General features: G+C 36.2%; 2 protein-coding genes across 2 annotated transcripts in view; both read left to right on the top strand.

The window, feature by feature from the left end:
• Positions 1–18,501, top strand: part of LOC114615558 (ATP-binding cassette sub-family A member 8-A-like) — a 136,190-nt gene that overhangs the window by 95,342 nt on the left and 22,347 nt on the right. The gene's annotated exons all lie outside the window — the stretch shown is intronic.
• The window catches only part of LOC114615559 (ATP-binding cassette sub-family A member 8-A-like), a 61,828-nt gene that overhangs the window by 30,341 nt on the left and 12,986 nt on the right, over positions 1–18,501 (top strand). The window contains exons 18-26 of the mRNA XM_028761243.1: positions 1,749–1,868; positions 3,948–4,146; positions 6,459–6,625; positions 7,951–8,084; positions 9,195–9,332; positions 10,099–10,206; positions 12,111–12,284; positions 13,055–13,168; positions 15,370–15,489. Coding sequence (XP_028617076.1) covers positions 1,749–1,868; positions 3,948–4,146; positions 6,459–6,625; positions 7,951–8,084; positions 9,195–9,332; positions 10,099–10,206; positions 12,111–12,284; positions 13,055–13,168; positions 15,370–15,489 — 1,274 coding nt within the window. The remainder of the gene's footprint in view (positions 1–1,748; positions 1,869–3,947; positions 4,147–6,458; positions 6,626–7,950; positions 8,085–9,194; positions 9,333–10,098; positions 10,207–12,110; positions 12,285–13,054; positions 13,169–15,369; positions 15,490–18,501) is intronic.

Below are 18,501 nucleotides of genomic sequence, written 5' to 3'. Positions count from 1 at the left end.
GTTGCTAAATGCAGGTTCACAACAGCAATGTCCTAAATGGACTCTTATGGTTGCTTTCATTTTGAAAACTGAGTTGTATGTATCTTACAAGACAACAGTGAATAAAGGACAATACACCTTGGGTAAGAAAAATACAAGAGAACAAATCAAATAAGCAACAATAAAAAAATTGAGAGTTCAACAAAACCTTGAAGAAATCTATCAGTGAGTGTATAAGCAGCTGGGTCAAAGCTGACATCCAGCAGAGGTAAAAATTATTGCATAGTTAGTGTTAGTGTGACACATGGACTCTTTGATAAACATTTAGAAATAATTAAATGCTGCAAACATTGTATCATAATGCTCAATGACTTTTAAGGTTCTTGTTTGCTTTACGTAGGTTTTAATATCTTTGATGTGTTATGGCAAAATGCTAGGGCTTGTAAATCTGTAACGAACATAGTAATTTGAAACTTGACTTTCCCCATTCACTAACAGTCCTACTATGTGTTTTGTTTGTTTGTTTGTTTGTTTTGTTTTTTGCTTGATTTTGTTTGTTTTTTTGTTTGATTTGGTTTTGGCCATGACTTTAGAAAACACCCTTGTTTTTCAGACCATTGTATAATACAGAATAATCATGTTTGGTTTTCAGCACATTTGTCTCAGATCACTAGGGACTAAGAGAGATCATGTTAAGTGAACAAGACCAAAAAGAATTCCTATATATACACACTTAATGAAAGTGGTGACTTAATTACAGTACTATTGTATAAGGAGACACCATGACCATGGCACATTTTATAAATGAAAGTGTTCAACTGGAGAATTGTTTAGTGTTTCAAAGGGCTAATTCACGACCATCAATGTGAGGAGCATGGTAGCAGGCTGGCATGATGCTGGATTAGTACCTGAGAGCTTTACACCCTGATCTGAAGGCAGGAGGAAAAGAAAGAGCCTGAGCCTGATGTTGGCTTTTGAACCATCAATGTCCATCACCAAGGATACACTTTGTTTCCTCCAACAAATACATATTTGTTCCAACAAGAACACATTTCCTAATCCTTCCAAAACAGTTTTAAATTCATGACTAAGAATTCAAATATATGAAACTCTGGGGGACATTGTTATTCACACCATCATAGGCAGATAACTTACTAAGTGAGGAAATCCAATCATTTGTAGGAAGATGCTTCCCTTCAACCAAATGTGTTTCCAGAAGTAAATAAGGTTACCTTGTTTTGTTCCAAATGCCTGTACTAAGCCATCTCTATGTTCCTACCTTCATCCATCTTCCCGAAATCTTCATAATTTAATTTTTTGTGGTGGGTGAATAAAAATTATTTTATTCTATACAGGTACATTTTCTTTATCAATTCATCTGTTGATATAAATCTAGGTTTATTCCATTTTTTTTTCTATCTATTTTGAACACAGGGCAGTGAACATAAATGTATAGCTATCTCTGTAATGGGATATAGTGGCCTCTGAGTGTATATGCCCAGGAGCAGTCATATGGTAGTTCTATTTTCTTTGTTTGTTAGGTTTTTGAGAAATCTTCACATTCCCATAATTGCTAAACCAACTCATCAGCAGTGGATAGGAGTGCAACTTCCCTCAGATCTTTGCCAGCATCTTTTGTTGTCTGTTGTTGTTTTTTAAAATTTTTATTACTTTTATGATCTCCTTTCTGACTAAAATGAGGAGGGATGGCACAGTTTTTTTTAGTTTGCATTTTCCTGATGACCACATTTTTAAAAAGTGTTCATTAGATCTTTATAGGGATCTTGAAAGATGTCCAGACTTGGGAATTGAAAACTACGGTGTTTCTATAACAACTCTGACTGAGGTATTTCTGAAACTGGAAGGAAAATCAGTGATTGACCAGTCAGGTAGGTAAAAGGACAGAATCCATCATGCTATATCCATTTCAATAGTCATGATGCTTGTTGTTGTTGTTATTCTCCTCCTCCTTCCCCCTACTCCTCTTCTTCTTCTTCCTCTTCTTCCCCTTCTCCTACCAATCTTCCTCCTCCTCCTCTTCCTTCTCCTCCTCCTCCTCCTCCTCCTTCTCCTCCTCCTCTTCCTTCCTCTTCTTCTTCTCCTTCTCTTTCTCCTTCTCCTGTTCCTCCTCCTCCTTCTCTTCCTCCTCCTCCTCCTCCTCTTCCTCCTCCTCCTTCTTCTTCTTTTTCTTCTTCTATCTGTATAAATGAGGAGATCTACTGTGATCAGTTGCCATCTCTGCCATAGATGTGCCTCACCTGGGATGCTCTATGAGATCCCAGCCAAGAATTTTTCAAGTGTTTGTGTGTACTACATTTTCTGTATTGTGTCTCTTAAAATGCTTTCTATGAAATGTTTATTTTTTAAAATGATACATTTAAACTCTGGAAATATATTACATGATATATAGCAATAAATTTATTTCAAAGATATTTGTTTTATTTTCTACTGTGTGTGTGTGTGTGTGTGTGTGTGTGTGTGTGTGTGTGTGTCCGTCCACAGAAGCCAGAGGCATTAGATCCTCTAGAGCTGGAGTTTTGGGCAGTTCTGAGCCACCAACATGGATAATGGAAAACAAAATTAGAACCTCTATAAGAATAGCATTCCCATATAACTATTAAGCCATTTCTCCAGCTTCAATATAAATGAATTTCTAATAAAGGACACTTAAGACATTAAAAAGTAAAGTCAATAATGAATAAAGTTAGAGGGAAAGAATTTTTAAAGATAATTTTCCTTTGATTTTCTTAACTAAAATCCATCCTAGGCTTCCTTGGAAACAATACAGCAGAGCAAAGAGGCTGGTTCTCCTGTTGGAACTCTCTCAGCACTCAGAGCTGTTTCCTCTCAGTCTTTTCACATCTGCCAGGTTCAACATGGTTTTGAGTTCCTCCAGAAATTAAGTACATTCAGTGCTATTTTCCTTGATGAGTCCTTGAGATGATCACTCCAACACTCAATCTCTCTGGTTGCTGAATCTCTTGTGGGCAAGCAGGAAGAGAAGCCTGTGGCAGGAACATATCTGTCTCCTTGTCAGAACCATGGGTGTCACCCGGTCTTACCTTCAGTGTTGATGGCCTGTTGGTAGTCACTCATTTCCACTTTCTGTTCTCTTCTTCGGCACACTCTAGCGCCAGTCATTTAGTCAAAGAGTGTCTTGCTGGGGAGTCAATATGTTTGTTCACAGAGCATCTTTAGCTGGGTGTGGTGGTTCACACCTGTAACCTTAGCTCCTGGGAGACTGAAATAGGAGCACCCTGAGTTCAAGACCAACCTGTATTATGAAGCAAGGCCCTTTCTCAAAAAATCGCATACAGACATTAAAATATATTTCTAATATTTCAATACACACAAATGCACTTAACTTGTATAAACTGACCTTGTAACAACAAAAACAACCCCCCAAAGACCCTTTAGGTTCTCTTACTACTATCATGGTTTGTTAAAGAAATTGTTGATTTCATAGAACACTGTTATTATTGCATATCGAATCATAATTTATATACTGCAAACTGTCCATCTGCTGCTTTTGTTCTGTTGACTTCATCGTTGGTTGTACTGAAGCAAGTATTTAAAGCACAATTTAGAACATTTTGTTACCAAAACGCTGTTTTGTGCCCTTTGCAAGAATCACCTCAAGAGATTCTCCTTAAGCAAATTACACTTCTTTCTGCTGTTAAAACTTAATATAAATGGGAAAATGTTGGTTTAATTCTTGTATGTCAGCTCTGCTGTGATACGAACTGATGAGGAAAATTCTCTGTGAAGTTCTTTCCGATAGTATTACTTTTGAGAAATGTCTTTTGAAATATTGGAACTGTCAAGGTTATATTGACCAATTTTTGTTTTTATCTTGGAAATTTTGTTTTCCTTTAAGACAACTTTGAAAAAAATGTCTGGATCAAAAAAAAATGCTTTCAGAGATTAATTTAACCACACAATATAGATTGCTGGCTTTTGCTTTCTAGATATTGGTGTGACAGAAGACATACAAGCTGGAGGGGAAAGGGGCCCAGGGAGACTTGCTGATGTGGAAGACCTTGTCTCTTTGCTTAATGAGATGAGTAAGACAAAGGGGGGCATGGCTCTCTGGTGGCAGCAACTCTGTGCAGTGACCAGGCTTCGCTTCTTGAAGTTAAAGTATGAAAGGAAATCCATTGCTCTGCTGTGAGTACTAAGTTGCAGCTTCAAATTGTTGCAGTGAAGCCTACATAAGTAGAACACCAGAAAAGTGATAGAAATAAATTCCAACACAGTCCATACCTGTTATTTCTGTTAACAGTCTTGGTGGTCACACATTATTATATTGATACATGGAAGAAAAAAATCTATCAGAGATAGTGTGAGGTGTAGTATCTTTCTTCATTACCATTACTCCTCTATAGTCTACACAGTAGAAACAATGGACATCTTAGAACTTAGCCTTGTAGGTGTGTGTGTGTCTCGTGACTCAGATATCACAAAATCTCTGGAACTGTAATGCGTTTGTAAAGTTGCTACATCTTCAAGTTTTCTCTTCTCTGTGGTCCTTATGTGCAAGTGGCCTCTTCTCAATTCCTCCCAAATGTCTGGCATTTTTAAATTGTTGAACATAAAAGATATCAATTGACTCCCAAGGAATTTATCTCTTAACATTAGCACCCTGCTCCTGGCTTATAGTCAATCATTAAGTTGTACCTCAGTTCACACATGGAATCCAAGACTCATACTAAAATTCCAGTCCATGCTTGCTGAATGCCTGCTTCAAATGGAGGATGTTACCAAGATTAAGACTAAAAAATAATCTTTGTAGTTAGTTAAGAAATGCTTTGTAAGACTGAGAGAGCCAAGAACAAAGGGAAGCCAGGCACAGAGTTCAGTAGGCAAGAGGTCTTGGAGTTTCTCAGGTGCTGGGGCCTTTATTCAGCCTGTTGACAGGATGGCCCTCAGGAGGAGATAAGGAGTTAGTAAGGGAGGAGTGAGTCATGTGTGGTGGTCAGGGGAATCTTACAGCTCTGACTGACTAGCAATCAAGTCAACTGTTATATAGGTTTCACAGAACAAAGACAGACTAATGATTATCCAAGAAGTACAGATTATATCCTTTTGTCTATAGACATGTGTTTGATTTTTTATTACATGTGTAGGGTTACAAGGTTAGTCACAATTAGAAAACACAAATGAAACTGATTTTATTTTTATTAATAGCCCTATAACTCTAATTCAAAGACACTCAAGAATGTCTCTGTCAAAGCAAACACATTTATTATAGGACAGTCTACTTTCAGGCTGCCAGTATTTGCAGTTTTAAAGCTCCTCAGACAATCAGAAAATATCTGAAATGATCTTTTTATGAATAGAAAATACTAATAAATATTCCCTTTACAATATTATTTCATCATCCATATTATAAAGTAGAAAAAGTTTATTTTAGTCCATCTTTCTTTCACTAAATAGTAAGGTTTATTCTTCCAGGGGTGCTCCTTATATGATTGCCTATCTTTAAACTATATTTTCAGAGAGCTCTAAGCCTATTATGAAATGGGGACTAGGATCTGTTGCTAATTCTCTTAACCAGTAAGATTTTACCCTTTACCAATTATCCAGTTTGAGTGTGCTTAGGAACAGATACCCAAAGAAGATTCCTGGAGTCATATCTCATTTATAATTTCCTAGCTTTTGCTTATCCAATCTATAGGGCATAAGGAAGTCTTCCAAGTAGTAGCTAGATAAGGCAGAAGTGAGTGTATGACTTTCCTTAAAAAGACTCATGAATAATTTTCTCAGGAAAAGACTTACAATGAGAAATTCTCCAAGAATGCAGCACACAGAGACCAGAACTAGAAAGCTAGAGACAGAAGGACAGTGCTGGCAGCATTTGGCTCAGTTTCACTGGAACTGTGTCAAACAGCTGTGCTGACTTCACAACTGTTGCAGTTTCCAGTAGAAGTGACTATGCCACCCATGCTTTGAAGGAGATAAGGATCAGGTTTCGGCATTATAGCTGTAGTGCTGAGATCTGACTTGAAAATTTTTCCAATGGGAATTGAAAGAAAGGAAAACACAACAATAAGTCACAGTTGAATTGGTGAAGGTTAGGAAACAATTGCCATGAACAAGACTGGAGACAAAGGGTGGGAAAGCAATGAGCAACTCATGAGTCCAAGGGGGTAGTGTACTGTGCAGCAGAGAGGGAACAGTAGGATAAACACAGAGAAAATGAGGCTACATCTCAATTTGCCATGTAAAAGCCATCTTCTAAAATTGCACAAGCTGTCCCATGATCAGAATGCATCAAGGGAGATATACTGATGGTAAATCCTTGGTTGTTGCTCCCACTTTAAAGACAAGGAATAATTTAAGAACCAAGATACAGAGCCATACATATGAATGACTGTCTTTAATCATGTCTTGCTTTTACTATATCCAGGTCTTTGAAGGAAAGCTTTGAAGACTGGACAATGACTATAGGCCTAAGCTCTAAATTTTTTTCTGTGTAGGATTCTGATTTTGGGGATTGGACTTCTGCATGTTTTGTCAGCAAATATTCACAGGATAGTCCATCAAAGTGACTACTGTTGGGAGCTCGATCCTCGTATGTACTTCCTCACACCTGGCCAACAACCTCGGATGCCCCTCACAAACTTACTGATTGTCAACAAAACAGGTAAAACTGTTGCTAAATATATGGTCTATGAATATTGTCACTGTTAAGAACATTACTTCAGAAAGACACACATGATGGAAAGATGAATGTGTCTTACACTCAGTTTAGGAAGCCCAATCTTAAATTGGAACAATGAAGCCAAAAATATGATAATATTATATCAGCACACATTAAAAATCACGGTTTATATGAAAGTATCATTAAAGTAGAATGTCAAAATGATTATAAAGTGAGACTTGATAGTTGGATAGAGGAGCATGTTGGTGGCATGCATTTTAAATTTAAAAACATTTAAATGACATGATCACTGTCACTGGCATTAGTTCAGTGGAATATGTTGTTTGATTCTAGGAAGTTTTATTCTGAAAGGCACAAGGTGTTAAAAAAGTTGTTTTTAATTATCAGAGTTATTTTTACTTGGAAGAGATAATAAGTACATGAGCATCATTACCATATCGAACCACATTTAGAAAGTCTATAAAAGGACAATAGAAGACTCAGGAGAGTTTCAGTGGGCCAAGCACTTGCTATGCAAGCATGAGAACAGAGTTCAGATCCCCTGAGCTAACATGAAGGATTGTTGAGTGTGACTGACTTCTTTTTGTGCAGCATCACAACTATAAGCCGAAGTAAATACATACACCCCACCCCAACTTGTGCAAGTTGCTTTTGGTCATGGTGTTTTATCATAGCAGTAGAGAAGTAGCTAAGACACCACGATCCATTGGGTGGCCCCATACCAGCGCTCATATGGGCAGTACTAACTGGACTCAGTGGATTATAAAGAAACAAAGTCCAGAACCAGGAAGGTGTTAAGGTAGGAAGGTGGAGGTGAAAGGATTTTGGAGAAGTAGGGAGTGGGACTATGACCAAGATAGATTCTATGCATATTTGAAATTCTCAATTAACTGATAAAAATATGGGCTTTATAAAACTAGTTGGATATGTAGACCTATGAATTATCCCAGAAAGGGGGTGCCCAGAGCACCTGGCCAGTTAGACTGAGTTGATGATCTCTGGCCCAAAAGGAAAGACTCTGGTTCAATGCAGAAAATGAAGAGTGATCAAAGAAAATACCTGACATAAAACTTTGGCCTCCATATTGCATGTACTTGCATGCATTCTTACACATATAATAACATGCACACATGTACCTAAAGCAAAAGGGAATGAAAGGTACTTGTTCAGAAAAGAAATATATGGAGAATTAAAATCCATACTATTGGTTGATATAACAATCAAATAGCTGTGAAGAATCATTTTGATACATAACTTGTGGTGTTCCCTGGGATTTGTAGTGCCTTTTACATTTTACTGTCTATTAGGAGCAAAGATCAATGACTTCATACATTCACTAGAGCAACAGAACATAGCTTTGGAAGTTGATGCCTTTGGGACTAGAAATGGCACAGAGGACAGTCAGTATAATGGAGCCATCATCGTATCAGGTGGTGAGAAGGTATGTGCATCTCCAGGGAACAGAGCTATGACTCTTATATGGCAATTTAATGAAAAACAGCATCTGAGAGATTGTAAACAAATAACATATCTGTGTATATATTTTGTATTTTAGGAGAATATTTGGGATATGATTATGCAATTTAAACGTAAAATTTACTTAGGAGAATGCATAAAGATTCCTCCTTTATCATTGAGAGAATTATATTCATGAGTTTAATATAATAAAGTTACATTCACTGTTATCTCATTATATAATTATTGCTTGAGTTTGATTTCTGGAACACATATGCTTGAAAGAGAATTGACTACTGAAACTTGTCCTCTGACTTTCACACAAGCACAATGAACATGTACATACATACACAGATGTACATACATGTACACACAGAGAAATAATGCACTAATGAGTAAATGTAAAACAATTTTTTAAAAAAATACAATTTCAACTTGTTATCTGGAGCTTTAAGCCAGAGATTCCAAAGATAGTCCCCAAATCGGATAAAGTCTGTAAGTTACATGGCTTTTATTGAGAAGATGTGAACAAAGCCAAAGTTATTATTCCACAGAAGCCTAGCTTAGTGAACCAATGAGCTTGTAGGGTTTCTTACAGGAGTTAAGGGTGAATCGGGTATCTGTATCATCACAGAATTCACCCCAGCATGGGTGGCAATTCCCAAGAGATGCATCCCCACAGTACTCTGCACAGCTTGTAGATGTCTCTACAGAAGAGTCCCCTCTTCCTTCCTAGTTAAGTTACTCATAGGCATTGTAACCTCATGAACTTCTTGATTCTTATCCATCTCACTTCTCCATCCAGGATGGAAAACTGAGATTCCAAGCAAATGGCTACAGGACAGCAGCCATAATTAGTTTGTCCTGTTAGAGGTTTGTTTTAAACTTTAATTATATCCCATTGCTTAACTAAAGTATTTAAACATAACAGAACTGACTTGTGCATCTCAAAGAAAGAAACTGAAGAATCTCTATTCTGTCAGCCATGTCACAAAGAATATACCATCCTTTCAGTATTTGAAGAGTTTTGCATATTTTGTACAGGAGCTTTATGTTTTCCCCTTCCAGACTGATAAATCTTTTTGTTAAATTTTAGAATTACAACTTTACATTGGCATGCAATACCAGGAGACTGAATTGTTTTCCAGTCCTGGTGGATATTGTGAGCAATGGGCTACTTGGACTGTTCGCACCAGCAGCACACATTCAAACTGACCGCAGCACGTTCCCTGAGGTTGGTATGTTCTTGTAGGTTCTGCTTCATCTAGAGTCTTCCAGATTGTTCCATTCAGAATAATCTCAGTGGTCTTGATAGACTTACTTTCATAGTTAGATTAGTGTTTGTATCAATCTTACTATATATTTATTTTAATTTGATAGTAGTATGTTACATTATATCATATATGACTATGCATATTCAATTGAGCTGTCCTCTGTAAGCACTGCATGTTAAATTAGGAGAGACAAAATCTAAGCATGCTGACTCACACCTTGTGAGGTTTCAGCAGAATCATTATGAGTTCAAGTTCAATCTGGATTGCAAAACAAAATTATGTTAAAGAAATCAAAAGAAGAAGAAGAAGGAAGGAGAGGAAGAGATGGGAAAAAACCTTAAGATGTGAAATTGATGAGTTGGAATTCCTGAATATTAAATTGGTTGCATTGGTTTAAAGGACAAAATATCACAATAATTATTTAAAGCCTAAAAATGTTGATCATCTTTAAGTGTCAGCCTATGCTTTAGAATTTTACCATCATAATGAGAACCCCTTGTTCTCATTATTACTTTCCATTTTCATAATCATATCATGTAGCTTCTTTCAATTGTTTACTTATAAATTTGGATAAATAAGCAAAAATCTATGTTGAAAATAGGATTAGGATGTAAGGACACGGAAATCTCAAAACAGACTCAAGGCCCATTTTTTAGGTAATTGACTGTGTTTTGAGCAATGTAATCCAGACAATGATTTTCCACTTTGCACTACCTCCATTCCTAGGATAACGACCACAGAAAATTTGACTATGTGGCTTACTTCTTCTCATGGATCTTCTTCATGGCCTGTGTTCCTCCTTACATTTCCATGACCAGCATTGATGACTATAAGGTAGTAAAAAATAATGAAAACTTTCATTTTTCTAAACAATCAGAAGTTGTTTATAATTGTGGAGCTTTTCTTTAATATAGTGTCCAGGTTTATACACCGAGCAGTTGATTAATGTATAATTGCACCTTTATAGAAGTAAAAAGTATGAATCAGATCAAGGGACCGGGCGGTTTTGCACACACTTTTAATCCCAGCACTTGTGAGGCAGAGGCAGGCGGATTTCTGAGTTCGAGAGTTTGAGGTTAGCCTGGTCTACAGAGTGAGTTCCAGGACTACACCAGGGGCTACACCAGGGCTACACAGAGAGAGAGAAACCCTGTCTCGAAAAACCAAAAAAAAAAAAAGTATCAAACCAAGGAAGGGAAAAAGTAGGAAAAGGGTAGGACAAATGGAAAGACCACAAGAAAGGGAAAAAGAGATAGATAAGTTTTGTTTGTTTCCTTCTGAATAATAGAAACATTGTGATGAGGATTGGCCCGCCTAAAAGGTAATCTTTCAGTGGAAGACTGACTGGGTGAGATTTCATATAAAAGTTTGAGTTGTACATCATACACACCTTCTTTGAACTAGCTCATGGAACACAGACAGTCCTTGAGCAGCACGTCAAGGTCTTATTAAACTAAAAGAAGATCTTTGAATCCAAAATGTTTAGAGTATTGGAATTTGCTTTTAAGCATTCCTTCAGTGCAGGAATTACACAGAGCAGGGGCAGTAGAACTCTACACAAGGGTTACTTAGACTCTGTTCCCAAGATGGAGCTATGTATTCGTGGAGTAGAACTTCATGATGGCAAGAATGTACAGATCTCTGTAAGATGAGCAGATTCAGAAGTTATACAGGACTGGAAATACCTATTCTAGTTGTCAGTTGTAGGGCTTCCCCCAAGGATCTAACTTTGGGGCAAGACTTGATCAACTGAGAACAGACCCAGAAATGACAAAGAAAATGAAAGAAATGACAGTAAAATAAAAAAAGTTAATGTGATCTAGTATTTTACTAAAAGAATGAACACAATGAAGAAGGAAATAGATGGAAGTGTGTGTGTGTGTGTGTGTGTGTGTGTGTGTGTGTGTGTGTGTGCTCCTATAAGTACTTAATGTAGCTATATAAAAAAATAATGAACATGGCTTTTAGAACAAACAGACAGGTAAAAAAGAATGAACCAGAAGAATAGACAGTAAGACTGAAGCACAGAAAGAAAAAAAACAGCTCTGAAAAATAATATGAACTTTAATGATCCATGGGACAATAATTACCATTCATCATACATTTTGTTAGATTACTTAAGGCAGAAGAGGGAGTAATGACAGAATATAAACTTGGAAAAAAACTTTCAAAGTTTTTATCTTTAATTTGGTGGATTTTTTTAAATATAAAATTTAGTGAAACAAAATAATTGTTAAAAATCCATATATATTACTATGAAATACATTAATGACTTTAAAATTAAGAAAGTATAAAGCTATCTGAAAGTACCATGCAAGATGTAATTACTGACAATGTTTTAATCACTCATTTTCATTGAGAAAAAAAAACAAATGAGGCAATTTTACATGATAAAAAGTGGCTACTTTCATTTCCATAAGGAATCAATTGTTTTACCACTGAGAGTTAGTACTCATCTGGGGAATTTTGCTTCGTAAGTATTAAGGCAATCTCGATTAACTGCATGATTTCTCTGCCAGTAACTTGGTTGGTTTATTTCTATTAACTAGGATAGCACATTAGGATATATTATTTTTATTAGTAACAACAGCAAATTTTGATAGAGAAGCTCTAAAATGATCCATGTCCCTTCATCTGTAGTGTTTAATCACTAATAATGAATAACTCATTTGGTTATTTTCTATATATGTCATGTTTTATAAAAAAAAAATCCAACTGATGATTGCACTTCCTTCCAGACCGGAGCTCAGTTCCAGCTGTGGATTTCAGGGCTCTCCCCATCTGCATACTGGTTCGGGCAGGCTCTGTTTGAGGTTCCAGTCTACTTTGCACTCATTTTTTCCATGTACATTGCATTCTATGCCCAAGCCCCTCCAGAGAGTATGTTCACAGCTGGAGATCTGTTCATTCAGGTAAGTGACACCATTCTTAAAACAACCACCATTAAGCGATTCAACCCGAAACTTGACAGTAACATACAATATACCACTTTTATATTTTCATTTCTTTTTAAGGGTTTCTTAAAGTGTGCCTAAAATACATATGAAAGAAAATTGTCTCTGTGGCTTTTTCCCTGTTGTGGTTTTTTTTTGTTGTTGTTGTTGTTCCTTGAATGGGGTCCAACTATGCAGTCCTAGCAATCCAAGATGACTTTGAAATTATGAAGATCCTCCTGAGGGCTGAGATTAAACTTTGGGCCCCCATGACTGGATCCCTCTGCCTGCTTTGACTGGGACATTCAGTAACACTCTTTGCATATGCCCAAACCTTTTGTCACAGTCCCCTTTGTTCCCCCAAAATCTCCAGTTCTGTGGCACCAGAAACTAAAATCCTACACTGAGAATACAGGCATTCATCTGGCAGACAATCTCCAAGCAGGTTCTGTGGTAGGCCAAGAGCCCTCAGAACACACCAAAGCATTCTTATCATTTCAAAGTTGTCTTTTTTGAGTGAGGTATTGTATGTAAACTTTTGCTTGCAGAAAAACGACAAAGTCGGCTTTATTAATTTTTTTTATGATGTTTCTGCTGAGAAGTGACAATCCCGAGCCACCCACTTTACCACTCTCTGTGATATTTAAATCATTATAAATGAAAGAACATGAAGATATTGTTTCATGACATTAGTACATTCAAAAGTTTTCACGTCACAATATTTATTCTCGTTTTCCTATTGGTTTCAGAGTCTCTATGTTGGTGGCTATGCCATGTCAATTATTTTTATGACATATGTGATTTCATTCATTTATCGCAAGGGGAGGAAAAATAGTGGCATTTGGTCTTTTTGCTTCTATATTGTAAGTATTTTACTGTTTTTATTTTTATGATGGCATTAAGTACTAATAGTTTAAAAATAGTTTTGGTTGATGTATGATATTTTATACTTTAAAATATTTCAAATGTATTATTCTGACTTTTCACTAGTTTCATAATATAATTATATATATAAAATATATTTATAAAATATATATTTATAAAGTGAAATTAAACAGATAAATTTTAACATACATGTTATAGACACAGATTTATCTATCTATGTGTGAGTGTGTGTGTGTGTGTGTGTGTGTATGACATGTATGTTAAAATTTATCTGTTTTCATTTCACTTTCTTTAAATTAGTTATAGGATCATAAACCTAGATATTATTTTTAAATTCCTTTTAGGAAAAGAAATTACCTGAATACAAAGGTTATGGAATTTTTAGAAGGCTATAAATATTGTTAATTAAAAATCTAAAGCTAAAATCTGATTGCTAAGGAAGCCCTTGTAAAGAATCATTTATTAAAATCTTTACTTTCTAAACTTAGAAAGAGAATATATATAACTAATATATATTTATTCTAGCATTTATGTTTTAATGTCTCAATTACATTACTGTCTGACAAATACTTGGTTTTTTTTTTTCACGTACCAGAGTTTGAGATGGTTGAGGAAGAAAACATGCAGGGAACATAGTCTCTTCCTCCAGTGAGCTAAATGAGAATGAAACTTCTCCCCTAATGTTTTGTATTTGAAATTCTGGAAGGCTTGATATACTTCAGCATCAAATGATGCTGTATTTGTATTTGAGAAACTTGTCATAATATTACTTTATACAAATTAATTGCAGCAGTTTATAATCACTTATTACCACAAGTTAACATAGACACAGACATAAGGCATATTTTCATAAAACTGAATAATGAAAACTATATAGATATAGACTAGGTATAGATATTGGTATGGCTATGGATATAGACAGAGAATGTAGATATAGGTATTGCTATAGAGATAGGTATGAATATGGGTATAGATAGAGATATAGGTACAGATGTAGATATAGACATAGGTATGAATATAAATGTATAAGTATATGTACATACAGATGTAGATATAAATGTAGATAAAGATATATCCACAAGTAGAATAATAAAAACCATAAAATGCATAGAAACATAAGGCATTAATCCCTGAAAGTAAGTAAGGAATAAGGTGTCCTAATGATGATATTTTTCTAAAGATATGATCTTTTCTTTAGAAGATAGGGCAAATAGAGTAAAAATTCAAAAGGGAAGGAAGCCATACCCATCTTATAAAACAGTAGAAACTGATGAACCGCCTGTGCAGTAGGAAGCTGAGCACAGGCAGGGACCTAGTTAAGATGGAATTTAAAGCTAGATTCATGGTTCACCTTACAAAACATGCTCACAGATTATTCCTACAGGTGTCTACGTTTTGTTATGGGAAAATTAGAAGCTTTTAGAATGGAAATGTTGTCAGAGATAGTACTCTGACATCAGAATGAATTGAAGAGAAGCACAGCTCCTTCTAGAAAAGCTTTGCCATAGTTTAGGAAGGAAGGTTTAAGGGAATGATGTAAAGTTTGCACCTGTGACCTCTGTTCTACCAGTTCCAATGGTGCTCAAAAACATGTTGCCTAATTGATAAACTTATCAATATAGCTGAGAAAATACTTCTACAAAATGCAGTTCTGTTCAGTTCAAAATATTTCTCTTTGATTATTGCCTATATCTTATTTATTAAATCCCTAGACAACATCAAACCTACTTTATTTTTGTTCCTCTGTGATTAAAACTGACCATAGCATATTTAGCCTACATATCAGATCCTATATTTATCCAACTTTGTCAAAATTCCAATGTTAAGCCAAATATTTTAGCCAAGACTAGGAAGAAATGTTTGTGATAATGTTAATTTTATGACAATTAAAATCAGATTAGAATAAATTAAAATATATATTTAATTTTTGGTTTTAAGATTTTTTTGTGTGTGTTTTAAGTGCATGTGTGTATTTGTAAGTTGAAGATTCCAGAAAACACTGTTGGCTTGGGTGGAGCTGGAGTTACAGGAAAGTGTGAATTACTTGACATGTGTACACAGAACTAGACTCAGGTCTTTTGTAAGAAAAAAACCATGGTCTTATCTGGTGAGTCATCCCTTCACCTCTTCCATTGCATTTTAGAAAGCAACTACAAATATGTATTTCGTTTTCTTCTAGGTCTCTTTCTTCTCTATGTGTTTTATGCAAATAGATTTATTTAGAGAAAGTTCAGTGTTTTGTTCTATAGCCCTGATTCCACCTGCTACACTGGGAGGCTGCACATTATTACATTTTGAGGTAAGAAATGTGTGACATTTCTATAAGTGTCTCAGATTAGGGGAGCCATTATAAAAAGCTTTGTCTTGAGTTGGAAAATATATACTCTGAAGACTGAAAATTTAAAGTCTTTTTATTACTTTTTTACCTTTTTAAATTCATTTTTTTTTAAATTTACTTTACATCCCTGTGATGGTTTGAGGCTTTGACTCCCATAGACTCATGTATTTGATGCATGGCCATAGGGAGAGGCACTATTAGGAGGTGTGGCCTTGTTGGAGGAAGTACATCACTATGTAGGCAGACATTGAGGTCTCTTATGCTCAGGGCCTGCCCAGTATGGAAATCCAGTCTCCTTCTGACTGCCTTCAGATAAAAATGTAGAATTCTCAGCTCCTTATCCAGCTCCATGTTTGCCTAGATGATGGCATTCTTCCCACCATGAAGATAATGGACTGAATCTCTGAAATTAAATACCAATTAAAAGTTTTCCTCTATAAGAGTTGCCTTAGTCATTTTGCCCCTTCATAGCAATGGAAATCCTAATACAGAAATTGGTATCAGGAGTGAGTTTTTTTTCTTTGATAGTCCTTATCATATTTTTGTTTAGAGGAGTGTAAATTTTGGAACTTTGCATGAGACAAGCAGTGTAATGCTTTAAGTGGAGCTTAGTGGGCCATACTAGCAGAAGACTGAGCTGCTTACCTGTTACATGTGTGCTGAGGTCCTAAGTCAATTCCTTGCATGCTCTCTTTGGTGGTTCACTCTCTCTGGGCACCTATGGGCCCAGGTTAGTTGATTCAGTATATTTGTTTTCTTGTGCTATTCTTGACCTCCCTGGCTTCTTTGATTCTTCCTACCCCTCTTCAATAGGATTCCCCAAGTGTTGCCTAATACTTGGCTATGAAACTCTGCATCTGTTTCCATTAGTTGCTGGACAAAGCCTGTCACATGAGAGTTATGCTAGGTGCCTCCTGCAAGTATAGTAGAAGATTATTAATAGTGTCAGGGGTGGAATCTTTCTCATGGCATGGGTATCAAGCTGTGCCAGTTATTGGGTGGTCATTCCCTCAATTTCTGCTCCATCTCTACTGCCGTACATCTTGTAGGCAGCACAAATTGTGGGTCAAATGTTTTGTGGCTGTGTTGGTATCTAGGTAAGTGAAAGCCTTGTATGACAAGAACTTCAAGTCTTTGAAGAAAGAAATCAGAGAAGATTACAGAAGGTGCAAAGATCTCCCATGCTCCATGGAGCAGTATGATTACAGCAGTAAAACTGGCCATCTTATAAAAAGCAATCTAGAGATTCAATGCAATTACAACCAGACTTTCAACACAATTCTTTTCAGATCTTGAAATAACAATACTCAACTAGATATGGAAAAACAAAATAAAACAAAAAACAGGTCTGCTAAAACAATCCTATACAGTAAAATAACTGCTAGAGGTGTCAGCACCTCTGATCTCAAGCTGTACTATAGACTAATAGTAATAAAACCTGCATGGAATTGGCATAAAACCAGACAGGTTGATCAATGAAATCAAATTGAAGTCCCCGAAGTAAACCCATACACTTATGGACACTTGAGGTTTGAGCTACAAGCCAAAACTATACGGTGGGAAAAAGAAAATATCTTAACAAATGGTGCTGGGTTAAACTGGATGTCTGCATGTAGAAGAATACAAACAGTTTCATATCTATCTCCCTGTATAAAGCTCAAGTCTAAGTGGATCAAAGATGAAACATAAAATAATACATACTAAATCTGATAGAAGAGAAAGTAGTGGATAACATCAAACAAATTGGCACAGGAGACAACTTCTTGAACAGAACACCAACAGCACAAGCACTAAGATTAACAATAAACAAATGGAACCTCACGAAACTGAAAAGCAAATGACACCTTAACATCAGTCTACAGAATGAGAAAAGATCTTCACCAACCCTACATCTGACAGAGTGCTGATATCCAAACTTCATAAAGAACTTAAAAGACTACACATCAGCAAAGCAAATAGCCCAATTTTAAAAAGTGGGGTACAGAGTTAAACATAGAACTCTCTCAACAGAAGACTTTCTAATGGCCAAGAATCAGAAGACCTTAAAGAAATGTTTGACATTCTTAGTCATCAGTGAAATGCAAATCAAAAATGACGCTGAGAGTCCATCTTACACCTGTCAGAATTGCAAAGATCAAAAATTCAAGTGACGGCACAGTTGAGAAGGATGTGGAGCAAGGGGAACACTCCTCCATTGCTGGTGAGAGTGCAAGTTTATATAACTACTTTGGAAACCAATTTGGTGGTTTCTCAGAAAAATGGGAATAGTTCTACCTCCATGACCCACCTATATCACTCCTGGGCATATACCCAAAAGATGCTCCACCATCCCACAAAGACACTTGCTCAACTATCTTCATAGCAGCTTTATTCATAAAACCAGAAACTTGAAACAACTGAAGAGTGGATAAAGAAAAATGTGGTTCATTTACATAATGTAATACTATTCAGGTATTAAAAATCAAAGACATCATGAAGTTTGCAGGCAAATGTATGGAACTTGAGAATATCATCTTGAGTGAGGTAACCAAGTCTCAAAAGGACATTCATAGTATGTACTCACTTAAAAGTGGATATTAGCCGTAAATTACAGAACAACCATGCTGCAATCCACAGACCCAAAGAATCTAAATAACAAGGAGAGCCCAAGGGGAATGTTTTAATCTCACTGAGAAGAGGAAATAAGTAGACATCTGGAGTGGATGAGGGAATGAATTTTATAGGAAATTTATAGGAAAGTGGTGGGGAGAGGAGCAGCAGGGATGAAGTGAAGTGGGGTGAAGTCAGAGAGAGAGAGAGAGAGAGAGAGAGAGAGAGAGAGAGAGAGAGAGAGAGAGAGAGGAGGAGGAGGAGGAGGAGAGCTGGATTCTGTGGGGGTGCATTTCTGAAACTACTTAGAAACCTGAAACAGTGGAAAATCCTAGGAATCTATGAGGTGACCCTAGCTAAGACTCCTAACAGTGGGGAATATGG

This window comes from Grammomys surdaster, unplaced genomic scaffold, assembly GCF_004785775.1.
Source record: "Grammomys surdaster isolate TR1022 unplaced genomic scaffold, NIH_TR_1.0 126906, whole genome shotgun sequence".
Classification (NCBI taxonomy): domain Eukaryota; kingdom Metazoa; phylum Chordata; class Mammalia; order Rodentia; family Muridae; genus Grammomys; species Grammomys surdaster.
Note: the sequence above shows the minus strand (reverse complement) of the source record. Positions and strands in the feature narration are given on the sequence as shown.